Source organism: Nothoprocta perdicaria, unplaced genomic scaffold (genome assembly GCF_003342845.1).
Source record: "Nothoprocta perdicaria isolate Ctin4 unplaced genomic scaffold, notPer1 scaffold_34, whole genome shotgun sequence".
Classification (NCBI taxonomy): domain Eukaryota; kingdom Metazoa; phylum Chordata; class Aves; order Tinamiformes; family Tinamidae; genus Nothoprocta; species Nothoprocta perdicaria.
Genome location: NW_020455577.1, coordinates 919,440 through 942,014, shown reverse-complemented (window position 1 = coordinate 942,014; position 22,575 = coordinate 919,440). Strand labels below are relative to the sequence as shown.

Here is a 22,575-nt window from a genome sequence, read left to right as displayed (position 1 = left end):
CAGGGTGCCGCGCAAGGTGGCCCGGAGCATCTCGTGCGGGCCGTCCGGGCGGTGGTCGGCGAGCGCGGGCAACGAGGAGGCGTCCGTGGGCGACGCCGCGGAGCTGGCCGGCGCCCGGGCGCCGCTGGACGGGGAGAGCATGGAGGAGGGAACGCCCGCGTCCTCCATGGAGTCGCTGGACACCACGGTGGAGGCGAGCCCTCCGCAGCACAGGGACGACGAGGCGGAGAAGGGCGCCAAGGGGAGCGGGAAGGGCGACGACTTCTCGGACGACCGCCTGACGCCGAGCTCCTCGCTGAGCGGGAATAGGCTGGAGCTGGCCCTTAGCATGATCAAGGCCTTGGACTACAAACCTGTTCGGAGCCCCAAGGGCAGCAAGCTGCCTATCCCTGTGAAATCCGCCTTGCCGCCTCCGAGGCTGAGCTGCGACTCGGCGGATGGAAGTGCTTCTGCTGGCTTGATGGATGCTGGCTCTGGTTTCCTCAGTGCAGACAGGAAATCCCTTTCCAGAGCTCACTTGGGTCTTCCCTTGGAGATTGCTGACTTGCAGGAGCTGTGGGACGACCTCTGTGAGGATTACGTGCCGCTCCGGGTACAGGTAGAGGTCACGGTGTAGCCTCTTGGTCGAGCAGCGCCGCTGCGGCTCGGCCCCGAGGCCAGTGGGAATTCCTCCGAGTTGAGATAATGCCGAGAGCCACGTGTCGCTGAACCACGGGCTAAGAATAGGCAGCTCCCTCCTTTTTAGGCACGGTCCCTCTCCTGTGATCTGTTTCCCTGCCCTGTTCTGGGAAATCGCCCTCGGGCGTCTCTCCCTGTGAACGTAGGGCACTAGCCAGGCCTGAGATCTGTGCCAGGCACTAGCCAGGCCTGAGATCTTAGCGTGCTCTCTGCCGAGAAATTGCCGGTTTCACTCCATCTTTCTCTTTAAACAGACTGTCTGAATTTTCCCCCCAGCTAAAGGGAGTGCTTTAAGCTTCTGGGCATGTGTTTTTTGGCCAGTGTTTTTCCTTTGAGCCTTGGTAATGGCTCTGGGTCAGGCTGCTGTGTGTTGAGAGCCCTGCCTTACTGGTGAGTCCCCAAACCAGATCCGTGCCGTGAGCTGGAGCACGTGCCCTAAGGAGAGGGCGTTTTCCTTGCAGGTGGATTTGTGCCAGTGTGAAGCTCTAGAGTTGGCGTTCCAGATAGGTGCTCTTCTTTTCTAATTCTGTGAGAAGATTCGTTAATGCAATTATTGCTGAGAGCCCTGAGCTCTCTTGCTTTTGCAGAGTGCCAAGGGCTGTTGAGGTTTTAGCCCGCTCATAGAGCTGGCTTGTCTCTGCTCTGCTCCTATGCAGACAAAAAGCTGAACTCGTAACTCCCTTATCACTTCCCTTAATGAATAGAAGGCCTCAGTCAGCTTTAATTCAGGAATATCCGCGTCAGCCTAATTGCATTCGCATTAGCAGCCTTAGTGCTGCCTAATACTCTAGGTAGCCTCAGGGAGTAGAAAAATGCTTGTTTTTGCTATGGTAACTGTAGCTGTAGCGAGCTGTGCCGCCTGTTCAGCGAGGGCAGCTCACTCTGCCATCTGCTCGGGTGTTTTCCAGAGCTCTCTGCTCCTCTCACGTTAATCTGCTTGAGAAATAATGCTCTGGAGGGAGATAAACCTCTACCACCAGCTTTCATGGGGGACACTACGGCGTTGCATTTCTGGCCTGTGATTGAAGATGTGGAGCAGGGTGTGGATTCTGCTGCTGCATTCTGCCAGTTGCTGCTCTTTTTCACTCCTAGGGAAGCGTTTTCAGCAGAAAAACAGGCTTTCCTTTACCGGCACATGGAGCAATCGGTGTGACGCGTGAGCAGCTCGGCTTTGTGTCGTGCCTTGCTGTCCTTGTATCTCGGAATTGCCACGAGGGATTTCTTTTCCCCCATCCGCTGCTATACAACAGTCCTTGCAGGGAATTTGTCCTGCCAAATTCCTCATTTCCCGGTTCTTGCCCTGGCAACAACCCAGCTGCAACTGCTGACCGCAGTGCTGGGGCTCTGGAGTGTCTGGGTGGTTTTAGCAGCAGAAGGGGAAAGGTTTGTGCTGCTAGTGAACTGAAGGGCTCTTGTGTAAGGGTTTTTTTTACGTGATTCTCAGTCTAAGCTAGTGAGTGCTGGCATTGTTGGAGCTGTGCTGAGAAGAGGGCAGTGAGGAGCGAGGTTTTTGAGCAAATGTTGACATAGGGAAACCTCTGGGGAGCCGTGACTGCTGTGAGGCACGAAGGAGACAGCTTGGGCTTAGGGACTTTGGACCCTGGAGCTGCCTCTGCCCTTTTCCTCCTGTCTCTTTGCTGTTTACAGGATTCTTACTTATTTTTCTTTGGGCTATGCGTGCTGCAAGAAAAGACTTCTTTTCCCTCTGTTTTCAGCACCCTTACTTGCAAAATGGTTCTTGTGCGTGAAATTCCAGCAACTCTCCCTGCCTGATCCGAAGCCTTCTGGCTGGGCAAAGTTGAACCTGCTTCCAGCCACCAGTCAGGCTGTCACCAAAAGCTTAAAAAAGGAAAGAAAGAAAAAAATAAACGGGATAATTTCCCTCCGAATGAAAGAAAAAAATATCAGGATCATTTCCTTTCAGCTTGTCCTAGACCTAGATCGATCTTGTGTCACTGGAGCTACTCGGGAATGCTTAATGGATCCTGGGAGGGCCAGGGTGGGTGGCAGGGCTTGATTGCTGCTGCGGGGAGGCTGCTGGCAGCCCAACAGCAGGAAGGGCTCGCAGGGCCTTAGTGTGTGCTCAAGCAGCTGGGTCTGGCAGGCCCCGCATCAGGAGGCACTGGGCTCTTCCCTTCCCACTGCATAGATATCGTCTGTGCCTAAAGTCCCAGCTGTGGCATTGAATTTGATTTATGGAGCTGAAGGAGATTGCACAAAGCAGGGCTGCTGGAGCACGGAGAGCCCAGAGATCCGCAAGCGAAGGAATTTAGAACAGGGGTGGCTTTGTCACTCAGGCTGATAGCTGCTGGGAGAGATGGAAGGTTATTGATGGAGAGGGATAAGTTTGGCAGAATATGGGAAGAAAAACAGTTTAATTTGACTGAAGCTGCCAGCAGGGCCCATAGGAGGCAGGATTCAGGACATGGCTTGGGTGTGGGGAGCAGATCTGCCATCAGCCTGGAGACAGCAGTGAGAGCCAGGGGAGCTGCAGGGCCAGGCATTGACCTGCACCCGGGTGGAGGAGGCACGGGCAGCAGGGTATTCACGAGGCAGTTGGAAAAAAAACATTGGGGTTGTTTAAGCCTGAGCTGTAATGGGATTGATAACTAAGTAGAGACATGTGCAAGACTTGAACCGTTTCTCCTCCTTTCTAGAATCGCCCAGATGACCACGAGCAGCCAGCTGCAGGCGAGCCCGCAGCCGCAGAGCGTCTCCCTGGTGCGCACGCTGCGGAGCTGCAGGGCAAAGTCCAGCAGCTTGATGCCACCAACAAGGTATGTGGCCGTGAGCAGCACGTCTGGTGCCTAGCAAGGCTGACAGAGCGAGGGGGAGCTGCCCTGTCCTCCCGCCGTGCAGCCTGGCAGGCAGCCCCTCCTCTGCTCCAGCAAGGGCACTTGCACCCATGCCGTGTTCCTGGTGCTGCAAGCTCTCAGCTTCAGTTAAAGGCACTTGCCTGTTCTTTCTCTCCTGCAGCTGTGCTGTGTAAGCTCTCCACGTTTTATTTTTGCAAATTAGCTTTAGGGGAGACTTCCTGGTTGCCTTGTAAGCCCGCTGGGAGTGAATGAAGGAGAGGTGCCCAGAGCCTGTTTTCCTGCCTTGTGTATTTGCCTGCTTTGAGCGTGGTGCAGGGGAGAGGAGCAGCTGTGTTTGAGACAACTGGCTGCTTTTTTGAAAGCAGGGAGATCAGCCTGGGGTTGGGGGCAGTCCTGTTTTGCCTGGGATTTAAAGGCTATGAGCTGCTTTCCTAAGAAAGCCATGTAGTCGTGTGGCAGCTCAAATTTAGCACATGTTGCAAGGGATAGATGTTCTTAGCTACGCTCTTGAGCTCTAAGGTAACTATCCTCAAGGGGAAAACGGGATAAAAGGAAGAGCATCGCTGCTTAGGTCCTTTATTTAAATTCAAGGACAGCTGTAAGCTGTTGGAGCTGCCTGGTCCACAGAGGTTGACAAGGAAATCAGAGTGAATGCAATTGGGAGTGTTTAAATCTCTGTGTATGTGTGTGTGGGGGAAACGCCTCTCAGAAGACAGAACACGACAGATTTGTAAGCCAATAAGCAACACAGAGGAGATCATGTGTCAGTACCAGCTCCTCGGGAAATTAAGCCTGGAATCAGTTCCCGGAAAGATGGGTATCTTCTAAGACTGTCCAAAAGCAGCATGTTTAACATGTTGACGAGCTCTTGGTTTAATGCACTATCATGTATATCTTGGCGAAAGAAGATAACTGTCCTGAAACTGCTTGAGCTACGTTGCTGTCTTTAGGATGAACGTGTCTAAGGCAGTTGCTTTAAAATCAACCACAGAGTGAGTGAAGCAAGAAATTCCGCTTTGCCCTGCAGCTGTGCTGCTGCAAAGTTGGCACAAAGGAGGCTCCTTCATGCTGCAGCGAGAGCTTGAGGCTGGATGAACCACTGCTGTGAGCAAATGTGGTGTTACCTAGACCAGCAGTTGCCACAAAAATGCTTGGGTGGGGTAAGGAGGTGGTGAGAGGGGGATTGGGAGATTGTAGGCACGTAGCTGCGTTGCACTGGGAGGCTTTAAAAGCAAAGGGTGACATTTTTTGTTCATATCTCTTTGGAGTTTGGGGGACTGAAGCAGTTCCTCCTACTTAAAGGAACATTTTTGTTTAGAAAATTGTTTGTTGTTGGGGGATTGTTTGTTTAGTAATAAAAATGGGGAAGGGTGGTGGGCAGTTGGAGCAGGATTCTTCTAGAGTTTGTGGGCAATAGTGCAATATATGAAAGCTAAGCCTGGAAACTCTGCCCTGAACCTTGGGGCTGTATTGGAGCAACTAGGAACACTGAAAAATTCCTGGGGAAAGGGAAGGGTTTGTGTTTCTTCATAGTGGTTTCCACACAGCTCCAACAGCACATCTAGGCTCCAGGGGGAACTGCATTGATCTTGACTGGGTGGACATCTGGGCTGTATGGACTGAGTAAGGGCTGGAGGGAGTCCAAAGTATGCTTAGACAGAGCAGTAGGTAGGGTAGACAAACTTCCTGTTTTTTGCATTCAGTTGCTGCAGGAAAAACTGAATGAATTGAACTTTGAATTGAAGTCTGTCCAAGAAACATCGCAGAGACAAGACCGTACAATCCAGAGTCTGAATGAGACCCTGAAGAGCAAGGAGAGCGAGGTAATAGCAGTGGGCAGAGGGGTGGTGGGCCCAGCAGAGGAAAATATGCTGGTCCTTGTAGGCAGTGACTCAAAAGCCACTGCGTGACATTCTGGATCTCACAAAATTGTTTCTGGAGAAGCTTTTGCTCCTTTGTGAGTCTGACATGACCTAATACACACTGGGAGGCTTGGGACAGGGAGGGTTTGTGCTTGGCTTGCCAATGCCTGGGTGTCCTCTCCTTTGCCTTGTAGACAGAAGAGCTGTACCATGTCATTGAGGGGCAGAACGAGACGATGGCCAAGCTGCGAGACATGTTGCACAGGAGCCAGCTTGGACAGTTGCAGGTATGTCCCCAGAAGCCTCGAGTACATCAGTTGTTCTTCAGGGCTCAGGAGCTTCAGACCTCTTGAGGGAAGGGAACCTTGAGTTTCTTTGCTTCGCTCCCATCAGGTGCCAGAGGGTGCAGCCTCACCCCAGCAGCAAAACCTGGCGCTACTGGATCTTCAGAACACACTTTTCTGCACCCAGCTGGAAGTGCAGAAGTTGAAAACGGTTCAGCGTCAGAAAGAGCATCAGTTGGCTGAGGCCAGGAGGGTGACCCAGCTCCTAGAAACGACAGTGCACGAGGAAGAGCAGCAAAAAGAGGCAACTTGGAAACACAACCAGGTATGACAGGCACCTTGCCTGGTAGTTGGTGCTGTCACAAGGGTTAAAGCACTGTTGTAGGCCATATTCTGCCCTCATTTATCTCTGCTTAGACTCTTGGTTGCCCTTAGCTGACACTTTGGGAGCTTTCTGCAGTCTCCTTAGCTTCCTGCTGTAGGACTTGGAATGAGCAAAGATATGTGATAGTGTGTCCATTGTCGTTCCTATGCCTTTGCTTGCTGTGGGTGTCCTAGGTCTTCTTGTAGCGTTGCAAAGCTGTGTTCCCTGCTGCAGCAGGCAGGCTGTGGTAGACAGTAAAGCTCTACCTGTGGCCACAGCGAGGAATTTCAAAATGGATGGGTGCCTTGGAAAGGGAAATAAATTCAAACTTCATTAGCAAGGAACTGTATTTAGCAATGTGAAAGCTGTGTCTAGTAACACAGAGCATTTCTGGCTGTTCCACAGCCCTTGCTCCTCTCACCTCCTTCTGTCTGTCCTGTTGTGTGCAGGTCCCTTGAGGACTGCAAACAAGACAAGGGCTTTCTCTTGCAGGAGCTGCGTGCTGTGGTGCAGCAGCTGCAGGCAGAACTGCAGGACAAGGCTCAGCAGCTCCAGGCTGCAGAGTGGGAAAAATGCTGCGAGCTGCAGGCCCAGGAACAGAAGGTTCAGCGTTTGAATCAGCACCTGGCTCGCAAAGAACAACTTCTGCAGGTGAGATGCAGAAAGACTGGAGGAGAGCATAAGCAGCCAGGGCTCCTCCCCTTCCATTGGTGTTTGGAACCAAGTGTTTGGAACCAAGTGCAAGTGTCAGTTTAGTTCTCACAGATGCCCCTCAGAAGGGCTGGCCAGAGCTGCTTCTGGCCTCCAAGAGGAGGAAGGAGGCACAGGTGGTGCCTGGGGAGCTCTCACAGCTGCCTGGTCAGTCAGCTTCCAGGTGCTGCCCTTTAGTGGTGGGTGGTAGAACTGGCAAGTGTAGGTAGTTGGCCCAGACTCTCCTGAAATGCTTCCTGGGCATGTTCTGACAGAGTTTTACTGGAAGGCGTGTGTATTATCCCTTTAGGAATCAAGGGAACTTCTGCAATGCCAGAAAAACCTGAACAAGAGCCCTGCAGCCATGGATGCCATGCTGGAGAAACTGCAGCAGCGAGTCCGTGACAGGGATGCTGCTCTGGAGGTGAGCTCAGTCTGTCAGGGAAGCTTCCCTGCAGCTCAGCCTTTGGGTTAGCATTAGAGGTGCAGCCCACGCTGTTTGCCAAAGCTGACCCCAGGGTGGCAATGTCTTCAGAATGCTCTTTTTGTCCCCATCTGCAAAGGAGCCCTCCGTAAGGGAGAGCTGAAGTGCCTGCTGTGGCAAGTTGTGTATTTTACAAGTATTCTGTCCAATTTTGAGTGCTTGCCCTCTCTCACCATAGCGAGCAGTAGATGAAAAGTACTGTGCTCTGGAGAAGAAGGAGCAAGAGCTGCAGCAGCTCCGTGTCTCGGCCAGAGCGCGCGGTGATGACCTGGAGCGGCTGCGGAGCGTTGTGTCCGGCAGCGAGGCCACCATCCACGTGAGTGCTGGGACCTGCACCCTCAGAGCGCACTGTGGCTCTAGTGGACAAGCCCAGGGCTAGAGGAGCTCTCGAGCAAGCACTGCGGTTGTCCTAGGGGTGTGTGGGTGCAGGGTGTTGGCCCCATGTGCTAGGCAGGTTCCTGGGTCAGTCTGTGTTGTTCCTGGGCTGGGTGCGTAGCTGGGTGTAGTGTCTGGAGAGGGGAGGGGATCAATCGGAATGACTCGCTACTGGTGGTACCAGGTCTGCTTATTTAGGAGGAAAGGCCCTTTCGCTGGTTGATCCACTTCTCTTGTGGTCCCCAGAGCCTGGAGAGCCTCTTGAAAGCCAAAACCCTGGAGCTAGAGCAGGTGTCAGCAACCTGCCAAAACCTCCGCTGGCTCAAGGAGGAGACTGAGGAGAAATCCTGCAAGAGGCAGAAGGAGCAGGAGGGGATCATCCAGCAGCTGCAAACCTGCCTGCACGATAGGAACAAGGAAGTGGAGGTAAGGCTGTCACTTGGCCTCCTGGGCTTTCGGTCAGTTTGTCTGCAGAGAGCAGTGCCTAGAGCTTGCTGCCTGCCTCTGAGGAGAGCACTTAAACTTCCCTGCCCTAAACGGGCTGCTCTCAATGCCTGTAGAGACCTGGGCTTCTGAGGTGTCACTCCTACAGCCATGCTCGGGCTGAAGAGCTGTTCTGCCCTGCACAGCTTGCAGCTTGGTGGGAGCAGTAGCCACATCTCTGCATTTCTCTCCTTTCTTCAGGAGCTCACAGCCACCCTGCTGTGCAAGCTGGGCCCGGGGCAGAGCGAGGTGGTGGAGGAGCTGTGCCTCCGTCTCCAGCGCAAGGAGAAGATGCTGCAGGATCTCCTTGCTGACAGGAACCGTCAGGTTATGGAGCATGATGCTGAGATCCGGGAGCTGCTGCAGGCTGTGGGCGCCAAGGAGCAGTGGAGCAGAGTGAGTTGGGGACAGTGCAGGGTGGAGGAGCTCAGGGAAGAGTCACTGCTTCGTCTGAGTGTTAGCAGACCAGAAGGGAGGCCTCCAAGCTGTCAGTTGTGCAGCTCAGAAGAATGAGGAAATTCTGCCCATTGCCCGTTAACTTACATTTTAATCAAACTCGTGCACGGTCCTGGGAGCAGCTGCTCCTTGAAGAGCCCTAGTTTCTACTCTGCCTACTCTAATACATTGAATGCACCTCAGTGTCACCTGACCTGCTTTCAATTGAGTCCCCTTTCATAAAAAGGGGGCTAAAAGACCAAGTTCTATCTCCTCCTCTTTGTTCTTTGCCTCTCCCAAGTCTCCATCCCTTTCTGGGTGGAGTGAGGAAAGCTGAGGAGCTTTTTGTGTAGGCAGAGGCTGAGCCCCACTGCAGCTGCCTCCCAAGCAGCGATGGGAGGGCCACAGTGAAGGGCCAGGAGCTCCCAGACCAATTTGTAGAGCCTTTCTCCTAGTCCCGAGTGACAGATGACTATTAATATGCTTCCCTTAGTCTCTAAGGAAGGTGAGGGACAGGGATCCAGCCCTTCCTTGGTCACAGCCCTGCCTTTCTGTTTCCCTCCTGCTCATTCAGGCAGCTGCTGAGAAGATGGCACGTGCTTTGGCTGAAAGGAGCAGCGAGTTACAGCTTCTGCGCCAGCACTGGTCAGGGAAGGAGCCTCTTGCCACCTGGTCAGCTGGTGCCAGCCTGTTGAAGCAGGATGAACAAGTAAGGACTGTGCCCTCTTGCACTGACTGCAGTCTCAGGACTCCAGAGGGAAATGATTGCTGTGGGAAGAAGTGAGAGGGAGGGAAGCACCACACAGAGCGATAGTAATAAGAATAGGGTTCAATGGGAGGAATGGACAAAACTGAGGAACAGAAATATTGCCTGGATGTTCTGATCTTGACCCACAAGCCTTTGTTGCTCTGTACCTCCTTTCATTTTGATAAAGCAGTAGTATTTGAGTCCCCAGGGCATGCGTGAGTATGTGAGAAATCCACCTTCTGACCCTCCAGCATTGACCCAGTCCTTCCTTGGGCTGGGCTGGGCCACTGCATTGTAATCCCCTCCCTGACATTGTCACATTCTGGAAGGGACAAGGGAGCTAATTTTAGGCCCCACTAATTCTTGGCAGAGCCTGCTGGCCTTTTGCCATGACTTCCACAATTGGAACTGGTATTTTTAAAGCAGCTTTGCTAAAAACCCCTTTGAGGGTGAACACAACTTGGTGGCTACGTACACCCTATTCCTACTTGAGCAGCTGTTGATCGTTTACTGGTGAACTGACATATTGAGGGGTCTGAAACAGCTGTAAGCAGGTGGCTTGTTTCTATTCTTGGCATCAAAGTGAGCTCCAGAGACTTCCAGAGATGTATATGTGGGCCACGCTCTGCACTTTCCTTCCTGTGTGGTCCCTCTGGTGGGCCAAATCCCTGGAGGAAGACTTAGGTCCAAGTGGAATTTCAGTTGGAAGATGGGCTTGCTGTGGTCGAGTGAAAAATGCTTAATCCTCATTGTAAAGGAGCTGTCTCCCAACAACCTCCTAGTGTCCCATAAAGCAAGGCCAGAGCTCTGCTTCCATATGTGAAGCTTCCAGGCTGGTTGCAGCTCACCTGCCCTTCTGCCTGGGTCGCTCCCCTTCACTGCGCTGTCGTGTCCCAGAGGCAGCAGGAAAGCAGCCAGCAGTTTGCTGCAGTGCTGGAGCCTGGGCTCTGGGCGAGCTGGGAGCCTGCTAGGTTCCCCCAAAAAACTGCAAACCAGGAGAATTTAATCTTTTCAGGAAATACTGCAGACTGCTTGTGGAGCTGCAGCCAGTGCTGCACCCCCGGAGAGGGACAGGAGCTGCGGGACAGAGGACGGTGAGTGCTGTGACAGCTTCTTTTAAGATCTCAGCAGTGATCTAGAGCTTTGGCTGTGGGGAAAATGATCTCTTAAGAGGGTGGGAGGACAGAAACGTTTGAAAGGGGCCTTTTGAAATAAAGCTGAGCCTTCCCTTGGGTGATGGCTTGGAGGATGCATGGGGGTGACAGCCATAGGAAAGGAATTGGTTTGGGGGTGAGACACTTCTGCTTGGCAGTTGGTGTTGTGTAGTGTGGGGTTTCTGACCTGATGTTTCAGCTTGGAGGTGACATGTGTGGCTGGCCTGGGGTTAGCCTTGGGGCCAGGACACAGGACATGAGCTTGTCCAGGAGTGGGACAGCAGCCTTGGGCCATTGCTGGTCCCCAGGGCTGCTCTTTAAGCATCAGTAAGGGAGGAGCAGCCTTTAGCAAGGCAAGGCATGTTGGGGAGCAGGCAGCGTGGACCAGAGAGAAGGTTTCTGTCAAACCCTGGGGTGAGGCACTGGGTAGCACATGTTAACCCTGCACTAACCTTGTTTACTCCACAGTCGCAACGTCAGCAGCAGAGTTGGAGAAGGAGCTTGTTAATGCCAAAGAGGAGCTGGGGCTGATGGCGAAGAAGGAGAGGGAAAGCAGGGTGAGCTGCTGCTAAAGCCCGTGTTTGTCTTTGCCTTGCCTAAGGGAAGCTGTCCAGCTGCCCCTCATGGGAGGTTTTCCCATCAAGGACCTCCTATCAAGGGGGAGATGTGGGGCAGCAGCTTGCAGAGGTGTTTTGGCATTTGCCCCTCTGAGCTTGCTGTGGTTTTCATGGACTTTTCCCCCCACAGCGAGAGCTCACTGCTCTCCAGTCTGTTGTGGCCACCCAGGAGGAAGAGCTGCAGGTGCAGGCCTCAGATATCGAGTCCCTGACCAGGAACATCCAGATCAAAGAGGACCTCATCAAGGTAAGGCAGTGGGCTGTGCTGGGGCAGTCCTGCCCAGGAGGACCACAGAGGAGCCCCTTCCCTCCCCATGTGTCCTGTTCCTCACTCGCTTGTTTCTACTGCATGGCAAGATGTCAGAAATCAAGCTGTTCGTTTCTGTGATAGCAGTAACGGGATATCCCTGCTAAGGAATGAGAGGCCTCTTCAGATTAACAGTGTTGGCTGTGCCTGGTGTTGCCCAGAATGCAAGGACCCCAAACCCAGGCCTTTGCCCCGGTGTCATCATTTGTCTTTCTACTCCCCATGTGCCAAGTGCCCTTCCTTGGGAGGGCCAAGGACCACTGTGGCTTGTGTTCCTCTTCAGACCTTGCTTCAGGCTGTTACCTGTGCTAACATACCTTGGTTACATGGGTGTTTGTCTTTGAAGACCATGGTCTTCCCTGACACTGGAAACTTTTGACAGCTGCATTCCAGGGAGGGTTACAACAGTTCAGCTGTCCTTGTTACTGAGCCCTCCTCCATTGAGCCCTCCTGTGTTGGGTTTTCAGGATCTGCAGATGCAGCTGGTGGACCCTGAAGAAATTCCAGCCGTGGAAAGGCTGACTCAAGAAGTGTTGGTGCTTCGGGAGAAAGTGACCGTAGCAGAATCACGAGTGCAAGAGGCTACTGGAAACAGAAGGCAGCAGGTAGTGTGTCATTTTTGTGCTGGTGCTTGCAGCTAAACTTTTGGCCTCTGGATTAGTTGAGGAGCCTGTTCTTGGAGGCTGGCTGTATGGAAAGGGGAACACAAAGGAGAAGATTGGTTTCTTCCAGCATTGCCATTAAGGGTGGTCTTTTGGGGAGCTTGGGGTGGCACTGTGGTTGGTTTTGATCACTTAAAGCAAGAGGAAGCCCCCACTCCTCAGGGGCAGCCAGATGCCTCCTTTGGTTTCTGCCTCTGAATGTTATCTCCTGTCTGTACTCCGGCCAGTTGTTACTGATGCTGGAAGGGCTGGTGGCTGAAAGGAACCGGCTGAATGAGGCTCTGCAGGCAGAGAGGCAGCTCTACAGCAGCCTGGTGAAGTTCCACACGCACCCGGACAGGTAAGCAGGGCAGCTCTGGCTCCGCAGCGCCCTGGGGTGTGGGGATGTCATCCAGGGGGTGACCCCTCAAGCTGTGAGTATTCTGCAGGCCCCTGAGCCCCTGGAGAGAGAGGGAGCCTGCGGGAGGAATTAGACAAGCTTAGTTCTTGGAATTTTGGCATTATATCTGCCCTGATAGCAGTATAATGGGCAGCTTCAAATGCTCTGTAAACTACTCACCATTCCCTGGCCTATGCCTTTTTCACTGGGTTTCCCACTCACATTCAAGTACTTCTTGGAGGCTGTTCTTGCCTATGTCAAATTCTGCACTGGGTTGAGATGGGCCTGTGTAGGTGCTGCTGTCCTGCAGCACAGCACGGCCTGTGTCTGTCCTCCACACTAATCCCCTGCCCTTCACGGGGCTGCAGCCCATCAGATATTTGAGCTACCTGCCAGGCCGAGAGCACATACGTGGAGTGCTTGGGTAAGTACTGAAGAACAGCTGCTCCGAGGAGCCCCCTGTCCTGCCGCAGCCTTTTTTGGGCTGGATGTGCTCTGGGGAGGTTCAGGGGTGAGGCAGGAGGGATCCAAGTTGCTTGGAAGGCCTGTGCTGGGGATAAGTGGTAGTCCTGGAGGGACTGGCAGCGTGCTTGCTGCAGCCTGTCTAACCCTCTTCCCTTTTGTACCGCATGTCCACTCAGCACTGCGAGAGACCACACTCTGCAGGTGGAGCTGGAAGGGGTCCAGGAGCTCCGCGGACAGCTGGAAGAAGCTCTTGGAAGAAGCTTGGAGCGTTTGAGCAGGCTGGAGACGCAGGGCACCTTAGGAGGTGGGGAGCAGGAGCGTGCGAGAGCCCTAGCCCAGCATGCCTCCTGAGCCCTGGCGCTCGCCACCGCCACCGAGACGCTCACTAACCGAGCGAGCCGCCGCACTGACTCTGGCTTTGCTGCTCGGGACGGGGCGGGAGAGCTGGGACGGGGCCTCCTGGGTTATTTCTAGAGCTGCTTGGAAACTGCAATCAGTGCAATCCACCCGTGTCTTGTGTACGTTCCTGTCTGACCCACCCCGTGGTCACCGATGTATTTGCACACTCAATCATTCCATTTTAGATGATTCCCCTTCATCTCCCTTCTCCCTTTCCCCATGGGCCAAATAAAGATTCCCTATCACTGAAAGAAGCACCAAATGCTCTCTATCATCGCCCCAAGTGCATGAGTGTGAGTTTTTTTTTTTTTTTTGTATTCCCTTCCCCATTTCTACCCAATAACATCCCCTTCTTGGGTTGATGGCTGCTGGTGCAGAAGGAGAAGTGTACGTGGACAAGTGGGGTCCAGAGCTAGGGAATTTGGGAAAGGCCCCAAGATCTGTAGAGCAGGGACTGGCTGCTTGCCTGGCACTCTTGCACTAGTGTTTTGGAGCATAGAGCCAGTGATTCCTTTGTGCTGAAACCAAATGCTGTGTCAACAGTGAAGACTTACCTGAACTCTCCTTTTTTATGGTTATAGTTTTGGGTTTTTTTAATTATTTAGTTGCAAGTCCTGCCTCAGCTTGACTTCTGTGCCTTGAGGGAGAGATCAAATGGTTTGGGATGAATAAGCCCAGAGTCTGGGCTGGCAGGTGCTGGCTCTGCTGTCTTGCTCCGTGTGCATCCTGGTCACCGGCTCCACAGCCCCCTTGGGCCATGGCTTTGCCAGTGGCAGCCACACGGGGCACTGCTGCTTCACTTCTCCAGGGCATCCTTCCTCTCCTCCGAGAGCAACGAGGATGGTGTAAGCGCTGCAAAGTGCTAGCAGCAGCTTTCCGGGGGCATTTGCTTCCTGTGTGCAGAGGGGCATGGATCAGCCATGTCCTCCTGGATCGTTCCCAAGGTGGTGGGACTAGATTCTGTACTTCTGCTCACCTCCATTTGTGCTGGCCGAGGGAATTCCCACCTGGAGGGTGGAGCAGAAGAGCTCCATCTTACTGGGCCAGTGCCACCCGGACCCGCACCCGCTTTGCTCCTGCCTCCTTGTGACTGCTTCACGCCCGGGCCCTGCACCTGTGACCACGTCCTCCCTTCCCTGCCTGCGGCAGGGCCAGGCGTCAGCACGGGCTCCCCTCTGCGCAGCAGGTCAGTGTTCACCCCTGGGGCTGTGCAGCCATCAAAGCCACGTGCACTGAGGGGACGTGGTGCTGGACAGCTCTGCTCAGGGGCTGCCTTTGCTCCTTTTCCATCTTTCTCCTCATGAGCTTCCTCTCGCTTCTGTGTAGCATCATCTCCTCTCTTTCCTGCCTCTCACTTTGTAGGACCTTTTGTGTCCCTGTCCTTGTCTTCACCCTTCCTTGCTCCATCTCTGGTTTGCTCCGTGATGCCTGGGGAAGCATGGAGCCCAGGACATAGCTCCGTGGCCTAGCACAGGTCCACCCGGGCTGGTGCTCTGGCTGTCCCCTCGCTCGTGCTCATGTTCTGCTGTAGATCTGTCTCTGAGCTCTCTCCTTGTGTCAGCCCAGCTGTGGGGTGAGTGTTGATCTGGACTGTGGTCTCCCGCATTCTCCTACGTTCTCTGCCTTCTTCTTTAGGGCCCTGTTTCATCCCTGCTCTCCCTTGCTGTCTGCTCCTTGAGCCTGTACATACCTGAGCATCCAGTGCAGAGAGCACCCTCTGTTGAGCTGCTCTCTGCTGTCTTGCAGCTCTTAGTGAAGAGCTTCTTCTCTGGGTTTCCTTGAGGACCTCGTTTCCCTTCTCTTGGTGTGAGGATTTCCAGTGAAGCTGGGAATCCTTCCAGCCCTGTGGCTCCTGTGCAGTTTTCAAGCCATGCAACTCATCCACTTTGAGCTTGGTGTGAGAGGCGCGAGGTTGGTGACAAGCAGAGGCCCAGCCTGACATCTCTCTTCTGCCGCCCCATGAAGTGGCCGGGGAGCCCCTGTTCCCCGTGGTCTGCACTGCCCTGGGCGCTCCTGCGGCTGGGAAGGCTTCGGGTGCTCAGCAAGCACCAAGCTGGAGCTAGGGCGCCCACACATGCGCTCCCTGCTGCCCTATGTACCGACTTCTTTCCTCACCTCCCTCTTCTCCCGCTCCAGGCTCGTGCTCCCTCCTGCCTCGACCCTGGAGCAGCAGGAGCAGCCTGAGCCCGTGAGCACTGACCAAGAGCCGAGTTCCCTCTGGCTGTGCTGGTCACAGCCCCCCGGGCGCGTGGTCCCCTGCTCAGCCTGCGTGCAGCCCTTGGCCCCTCCAGCACCCATGTGACCGAGGACACGGGGGTCCTGTGCTGTCCCCGGAGGCTGTAGGCCCCTGGGCGCTTTGTCACTAGGTAGCTCCTATCCCAGTGAGTCCCAAGGGAGCCTGAGGCTTTGCCTGTCCCAAACCGCCTCCCTCCAGGAGCTGCTGCTTCACTTGGTTCCCGCTGCTGTGGCTGCTGCTCATGGCTCTTGAGCGCTGTGCTCGCTGAGGAGGCTCCTCCAGCTCGCGCGTCTCGCGCACGGAACAGGCTGCAGCGGGGGCGGGTGACGTCCGGCCGGGCCGGGCTGTGACTCCCCTGACACCCGCAGCCCTTGGCCACCCCTGGCACGGGTGGGTTTCGGGAGCGGGGTGTGTGGGAGCCCTCCCGGCTGCGCTCCTCTGGGCTGGGCCCGGCTCCTGCGAAGGGGCTCCCCTGGGCTGAGCCCAGCTCCTGCGCGGGGGCTCCCTGCTGCTCCCACCCTCTGCACTTGGGTTTGTGCCTCTGTGGGTGCCGTGCCCGCTCCTGCCTGCGAGCCGGGGCCAGAGGGGAGAGCGGGCTCCCCAGGGGCGCTGGGGCTGCCGACCCCAGCCCTGCGCAGCCCCAAGGGGACGGCCTTGAATCCCCGTGCAGGAGCAAGCGGCTGTGCGTGCTGCTTGGTGCCACACGGGGCAAGGGCAGGGACCCCGTGGTGCCCTTGGGGTGCTGTCCCGTGACAGGGCAGGCTGGTGCAGGGGGCTTCGCGCCCCAGCCTTCACCGTGGCTGAGGCTTGTGATGCTGTAGCATGGGTGAGATGGGGAGTCTAGCCCCGCGTGCTGGGGTGTCCGGTGTAAGGTAGCATGGAGGTGCTATCTGGCAGCACGGGGGTGCTCCTGCTCAGTACAGTGCTGTGCCGCTGGGCTGAGCTCTGGCGTGCAGCAGGATCCAGTCTGTGTGGAGCCGGGCGCTCCCGCTGCGTGTCCCAGCACCTCGCTCTGTCTCCTAGGTCAGGCCACGGGGACGGGCGGTGACGGCACCAGCTTCACCACCAGCGCAGAGGAGGAGGCAGAGGCGGCCCGTGGCGCAGGGAACCACCAGGTGAGGTGCAGCAGCATGGCACCAGGACGGGGTTCTGGGGCCTGTGCCGTGTCTATCTGGCATCACTGCCCTGCCCCAGCCCCTTTGGGGATGTCCCCACCACCTGCTGAATCTGTCCTTCTAGAGCGGCCGCCGAGGCCCCAAGGAGGGCGCAGAGGGTGCCGTGGCGGAGCGGCAGGCGCGGGCGGAAGCAGAGCTGCGGGAGCTGCAAGCGCAGCTGGAGGATGCCGGCTTCTCCTCTGTCTCCCACATGAGGCAAGAGCCAGGCGCTGGCGGGCAGCAGGGGCTGCAGGCGGCGGTGTCCCGGCCCCCCGACCCTTCACGGTGCCACACACCCCCAGGAAGGCGATGCTGAGCCTGTGCCTGGAGAACGCGGAGCTGAAGGAGCGCATGGGCGAAGCCACGTTGCTGCTGGACAGCGGGGAGCAGGAGGAGGCCGGCCCGGGCGGCGCCCCGACTCCTGAGCCCCGCAGGCTCCAGCGGAGGGGCCGCTGTGCCCTGGGTGACTGCCCTGCCGGCAGCGCCGCGAGGGACGGCCAGGGGCTCCCGGCGGAGAGGGGAGCGGTGCCCGCCAAGCGCCCCGCGCTCGAGGCACGGGCCTGGGACGAGGCGCCCAAGAGACCCTGCCCCAGCAGCCCGGGCAGCAGCCACGTAAGCAGCAGCGGCTGCAGCGGGGCGCGGGCGAGTGCGGCAGGACGCGCGGCGGGGCTCACCGCGGCTCCGCTCCCGCCGCAGGAGGGCCCGGCGCCCAGCGCGGAGCCACAGCGCGCCGGGCAGTGCCGGGAGCTGCAGGACAGGCTCGCCGCCTCGGAGGCCACGGTGCGGGCGCAGGCGGCGCAGCTGCACCACTACCACGTGCTGCTCCGTGAGTCGGGGTGCAGGGGGACGGGCCGTGGGGCTCCCGGGGGACGTGGTGTTCACGGTGCCGCCGTGCAGGCGAGCCCCGCGCCCAGCGGCTCAGCAAGCAGGTGCAGGTGGACGTGCAGGACCTGGGCTACGAGACGTGCGGGCGCAGTGAGACCGAGGCCGAGCGCGATGAGACCACTAGCCCCGGTAAGCACCACCGGGCTCCGGACATCCCAGACTTCACCAGGAACGTGGCGGTGACACCGTTCCCCGTCTGCTCCGCAGAGTGCGAGGAGCCCGACGTGTTCAGCGAGCCCAGCGTGGGCGGCGAGCTGGGGTCCCCGCGGTGGCTGGCGGCTGCCGAGGCCGCCCTCAAGGCCGTGCCCCCGCCGGACGTGGGCGCCCTGCACCGGCACGTGCAGGAGCTCAAGGCGCAGTTGCTCCACGCCAACAAGGTGATCCAGAGCCTGCAGCGCCGGGCCCGCTCCGTGTCCGTCACCAGCGGCTACACGTCGGGCGCGGAGCGGCCGCCGGCGGGCCCCGCCGCCCTGGCTTCGCCGGCGCGCAGCCTCACCGACGAGGACGAGGGCTGGCAGTCGGACGGCGTGTGCCCGCCCGCCCTGCGCGCGCACCGCGACCTGCAGCGCCTGGTGCAGCGTGTGGCCCTCCTGGAGGCGCAGCTGCCCGCGGCCAAGCCCGGTGCCGTCTCGCCCAAGGAGCTGCAGTCGGCCACGTGGCCGGGGTAGGAGCCGGGCGCGTGGCGTGGACAGGTCCCGCTGCCACGGCAGGTCCCCGGCTCAGCCCGCCCGTTTCCCCCTAGGAAATACGACTCGCTGGTGCAGGCGCAGGCGCGGGAGCTGTCGCACCTGCGGCAGGCGCTGCGCGAGGGCCACGGCGCCAGCCGCGCGCTGGCCCAGCACCTGCGCGCCGCCCTGCGCGCCTTCGAGGAGCTGCTGCGCGGCACCGACGTCGACTACTACCTGGGCCAGGGCTTCCGCGAGCGGCTGGCCCAGGGCCGCCAGCTGGCCGAGAGCCTCAGCGACAAGCTGAGCCCCCGTAAGCGCCCGGGCGCGCGACGGGCGCCTGCCGGCGGGCCGCGGGGAGGCTGACTGCCCCGCTCCGGGTTGTGTTTCTCAGGAGATCGGCAGGACGGGGAGGATAAGAGCAGCCATGAACTGCTGGTGCTGAGGTACCCGCTGCCGGGGAGGATGCCCTAAGGCCCTCGCTGCTTTTGGCTGGGGTGGGAAGGGCGGTAGATGGACATGCCCTGCCTCCCCCGGGCACCCTGATCGCCAACTCTCTCCGCAGGCTCAGCCGGGAGCTCCAGGAGAAGGAGAAGGTGATTGAGAGGCTGGAGGAGAAGCTGCAGGAGCGCTGCGAGTCACCGGGCAGCAGCCGCCCGCCCTCCGAGTCGTCCCGCTCCATCACGAGCACCTCGTTCGTGTCGGATGGGCTCGAGGCCGGCTCTGACGGCGACACGGCCAGCGAGTGCAGCCAGTGCCGGGAGGAGCCCGCCCGAGGAGCAGGTACCAGTGAGTGCACCGGGGCTGGGGACCACACGTGCGTGGCACCGTGAGGCATCCCAGTCCCAGCAGCCGTGGATATGGATTTGGTTGCTTGGAGCACGACAGGCTCCTGGGAGGAAAGGTGTTCTCCTGCCTGGCCGGTCCCGGTAACGTCTCCCTCGTCTCTCTCCTGTCTCCAGGCCTTCACTTTGACTCCTTGTCCAAGCCCGCTAGTGCCCCCCTGCCTGCGCTGCTCCCCAGCCTGCCCCCGTTTCTGCCCGCCGGGGCCGCCCCTGCCGCAGCGCCCGCGCTCCTGGGGTGCTGCGGGCCCCCTGGCTGCTCCCTGGCCGAGGCGCAGCAGGAACTGCAGGTGCTCCGGAGACAGCTGGGAGAAAGCGAGCACACGGGTGGGTGCTGCCTGCTGGCCACGCTGCATGCGCAGCCCCCCATCCCTCCATCCCCTCCATCCCGCCTGGGTCCTTCTCCTGCTGCCCGGGGCCGGGTCCAGCCGTGGTGCCCCCCTGGGGATGGGCACTGTTGTGGGCAGATAAGGGAGAATGGGGTGGACACAACCCCAAGGTCGCTCCAGACTTTCAGAGGGTGCTCGGATGCCCCAGGGGCCCCTTGGAAAGGGCTGCTTTGGTTAGCCCTTGTATAGCAGTGGGGCTGAGACCCTCCAACTCATATCATGGAATCAGGGTGCCCTCTGTTCCCCAAGGTGAGTGGGTTGGGCAGGGCGCAGACAGCGGGACTGGAGATGGGGTCACTGTGGGGCACAGAGAGGAGGGGGAAGAAGCACAAAGCAGGAGGGGCTCTTCCCCGGAGCCTTCCTCCCTGCTGGCCTCTCCTTCCTCAGCACCTCGTCCCGTGCGTGCAGGTGCGGCGCTGCCTGCCAAGCCCGCGGCGCCAGCGGGGCCCTGCGGAGCGGGCAGCAATCCCGCCGGCTCCCGGTGCCCGCACGGGGCCCCGCAGGGCCCAGCCACGGCGCTCCAGCCCCACGGCCTCTGGGTCGCACCACCGCTCTGCGGCGCCTTGGCACCAGGACACCCCTCCAGCCAGAAGCTGACAGGTAATGTCCCCATGAGGGGACGGGCAGGGCGCTCGGGAGCGCCATGGGACGTGGCTCTGGCGTGGGGCGGCACGGGGACCCTGCCCTGAGCCGTGCCCCGCGCACCGCAGGGGCGGACCTCCTGGAGGAGCATTTGCTGGAGATCCGCGGCCTGCGGCAGCGCCTCGAGGAGTCCATCTGCACCAACGACCGGCTGCGCGAGCAGCTCGAGCAGCGCCTGGCCTCCACGGGCAAGGCCAGCGGTACGCGCGGCACTGGCGCCCGGCACCGCCCGCTGCATGGGGAAGCGCTCGCCCCGTGGATGGCGGGGTGCTGGTCGAGGGGCTCGGCACCGCTCCCCGCTCACGCAGCCCTCGCTTGCAGGCTTTTCTGCCGACGCTTACACCCAGGGCCAGGAGCTGGCGTCCCGGCTGAGCAGCGAGAACCGGGCGCTGCGTGAGGAGAACCGGAGCCTGCGGCTCCAGCGCGACCACCTTTCCCAAGGTAGGGCTAGGCTCTCCGCCACGGATACGCATCCTGGATACACAGCGGGGCGGCGACACCTCCGTGCTCTCTGTCCCTAGAGCTGGCACGGGTGCAGGAGGCGCTGCTGGCTGCCTGCTCGCGGGCACAGGAGGCCGAGGTAGAGGCCGGCCGGAGGCGCGGGGAGCAGCGGAGGCTGGCGGATGAGCTTGCCAAGGGCCAGGAGAGCGTCCGGCAGCTCCGCGATGAGCGGCTCGCTCTGCAGGAGGACAACAACAGGTAGGAGAGGGGCCGCGAGGCCCCAGGACGGGTGGCGGGGCTGGTCCCTCACCTGCACGGTGTCGCTGCCCCGCAGGCTGCAGCACACGGTGACGCTGCTGCAGCAGCAGTGCGAGGAGCACCGCCTGCTCCTGCAGGCCCTGCACGCGGAGCTGCACGGCTACGAGAAGCTCCCCGGCCCCTCTGTGGGGACACGAGCAGGTACACGTGGGTCCTAAATACTCTCCTTGTTGTGGAGGGAGGGAAGACACCCAGCCGCCCTGGGCATGGGGCCATAGGTGTCTGCTGGGGCTCTGTCGCTGCTTCTTCCAGGTTGCTTCCCCTCTCCTCCAGTGCGGGACGTTGGCACGAGCTCAGCAGTCCCCTTCTCCCCGCCACCTACAGGCACCTCAGGAGCCCCACAGATGGACGGTATGTGCTGCAGCCCGGCTGCGTGGGTACCCGGGGGGCATGTGGGGCAGAGCCCAGCCCCTGCGAGGGGGAGGCTGCTTGTGGCCTTACCCTGCCCCACTTTGTCTGCAGAGCCGCGCAGAGCTGACCTGCCAGCACGGGAGAGCGAGGGGCCGACGGGCACCCACGTTGTTGGCCGCCTGGACACGCACCGGGCCCTGGAGCAGCGCGTGGTGGAGGGGAAAGCGCTGGCCCGCGAGCTCATGGGCCTCATGTGTCCCACGCTGGAGCCGCCCAGCCGCCCAGGCCAGGAGGTAAAGCGCGGGCAGGACGGGGACGGGCATGGAGACGGAGATGGAGCCAGCCTGGGGACGGAGCCTGCGCCCCGGCCCGGGGCAGGAGGCCCCGGCGGCACCAGCAGGCAGTCCGGGTGATGGTTAAATGCATGTGTGTGCACATGAGCGCTCCCCACAGCCGGCATGTCTGTGTGCTGGGGTGGCATGTGTGCCGCCCCGGGCCTGCCGTGCTGTGCCAGGCCAAGCCCCGGGTGGGTGCTCGCCTTGCCGGGGCTGCCAGTGCCTCCCGGCTGTCCCCAGCCCCGAGCGCGGGAGCCTCCCAGCTTTGGCAGGCCCCAAACCCCGCTGCTCACCTCGGCTCTCTGCACTCCCAGCGCGCGAGCCTGACACCCAGCCCCACGCGTTGAGGCTGGCGCGCAGCCGCCCGCGCCCCACGGGCTGTCCCCGGGCTCGTCCCGGCAGCCCCTGCTCCCAGCCCTTGTCCCGCAGGCGCAGGCGTGGGGCAGCGCGCGCCGCCTGCACCGCGCGCTGGACGAGTGCGCGTCTCTGCTGGGCGCCTTCTGGAGCGCCGCGCTGCCCGCCGGCGCTGCCCAGCACGCGGCCAAGGTAGGGCAGGCGGCGGGCGGCTCGCGGGCGCTCACCGTGCGCGGCGCTCGCAGCGCGTGGTGCTCACGGCATGTGTCGCTGCCAGGAGCAGGCGCTGCGGGGCGAGCTGGCGGCGCTGCGGGCGCAGCTGGCGGCGAGGGACGAAGCCCTGCAGCGCGCGGCGGCGCGGCTGCGCTGCACTGCCCGCCTCAAGGACAGCATGGAGCGCTTCGTCGTGAGCCAGCGTAGGTGGCCCGCGCGCCGCGCGCACCCGCCTGCGCCCTGCGGCGGGACGGGGCTCTCCTCACTCCGTCCCTCTGTGCCCCACAGTGACGAGGACCCACAACGTGCTGCGTAAGGCCAGAACCAACCTGGAGGTGAAGGCTCAGCAGGCGCTGCCCGTGGCGTGAGGCTGGTCTTGCTGCGAGCGCTGGAGCGTGTGCCCCCGCACCCGTCTGTGCCCTCCGTCCAGCTTCACCGGGCGGCACCGCCTCGCGCTTCGCCTGCCCCTCGCCCCTTCCGTGGGGCACAGCCCTCCCAGCCCAGCCCTTCTCCCCCAGGACCTCGTCCTAGTCCTACCCTTGCCCTGC

General features: G+C 59.6%; 1 protein-coding gene across 1 annotated transcript in view; it reads left to right on the top strand.

Annotated features, from left to right (window-relative positions):
• The window catches only part of LOC112951132 (myomegalin-like), a 23,170-nt gene extending 630 nt beyond the window's left edge, over positions 1 to 22,540 (top strand). The window contains exons 2-37 of the mRNA XM_026043757.1: positions 17 to 598; positions 3,336 to 3,455; positions 5,198 to 5,317; positions 5,551 to 5,643; positions 5,750 to 5,965; positions 6,497 to 6,655; positions 7,005 to 7,118; positions 7,357 to 7,494; positions 7,800 to 7,979; positions 8,238 to 8,432; positions 9,046 to 9,180; positions 10,235 to 10,313; positions 10,842 to 10,930; positions 11,121 to 11,237; positions 11,765 to 11,902; positions 12,187 to 12,299; positions 12,980 to 13,107; positions 16,462 to 16,529; positions 16,678 to 16,808; positions 16,895 to 17,418; positions 17,490 to 17,606; positions 17,685 to 18,141; positions 18,220 to 18,455; positions 18,537 to 18,588; positions 18,708 to 18,925; positions 19,105 to 19,311; positions 19,782 to 19,973; positions 20,084 to 20,215; positions 20,337 to 20,456; positions 20,537 to 20,714; positions 20,791 to 20,915; positions 21,027 to 21,125; positions 21,237 to 21,418; positions 21,863 to 22,006; positions 22,092 to 22,230; positions 22,316 to 22,540. Coding sequence (XP_025899542.1) covers positions 17 to 598; positions 3,336 to 3,455; positions 5,198 to 5,317; positions 5,551 to 5,643; positions 5,750 to 5,965; positions 6,497 to 6,655; positions 7,005 to 7,118; positions 7,357 to 7,494; positions 7,800 to 7,979; positions 8,238 to 8,432; positions 9,046 to 9,180; positions 10,235 to 10,313; positions 10,842 to 10,930; positions 11,121 to 11,237; positions 11,765 to 11,902; positions 12,187 to 12,299; positions 12,980 to 13,107; positions 16,462 to 16,529; positions 16,678 to 16,808; positions 16,895 to 17,418; positions 17,490 to 17,606; positions 17,685 to 18,141; positions 18,220 to 18,455; positions 18,537 to 18,588; positions 18,708 to 18,925; positions 19,105 to 19,311; positions 19,782 to 19,973; positions 20,084 to 20,215; positions 20,337 to 20,456; positions 20,537 to 20,714; positions 20,791 to 20,915; positions 21,027 to 21,125; positions 21,237 to 21,418; positions 21,863 to 22,006; positions 22,092 to 22,230; positions 22,316 to 22,395 — 6,117 coding nt within the window. The 3' untranslated portion in view covers positions 22,396 to 22,540. The remainder of the gene's footprint in view (positions 1 to 16; positions 599 to 3,335; positions 3,456 to 5,197; positions 5,318 to 5,550; positions 5,644 to 5,749; positions 5,966 to 6,496; positions 6,656 to 7,004; positions 7,119 to 7,356; positions 7,495 to 7,799; positions 7,980 to 8,237; positions 8,433 to 9,045; positions 9,181 to 10,234; positions 10,314 to 10,841; positions 10,931 to 11,120; positions 11,238 to 11,764; positions 11,903 to 12,186; positions 12,300 to 12,979; positions 13,108 to 16,461; positions 16,530 to 16,677; positions 16,809 to 16,894; positions 17,419 to 17,489; positions 17,607 to 17,684; positions 18,142 to 18,219; positions 18,456 to 18,536; positions 18,589 to 18,707; positions 18,926 to 19,104; positions 19,312 to 19,781; positions 19,974 to 20,083; positions 20,216 to 20,336; positions 20,457 to 20,536; positions 20,715 to 20,790; positions 20,916 to 21,026; positions 21,126 to 21,236; positions 21,419 to 21,862; positions 22,007 to 22,091; positions 22,231 to 22,315) is intronic.
• Positions 22,541 to 22,575: the final 35 nt, after the last annotated feature.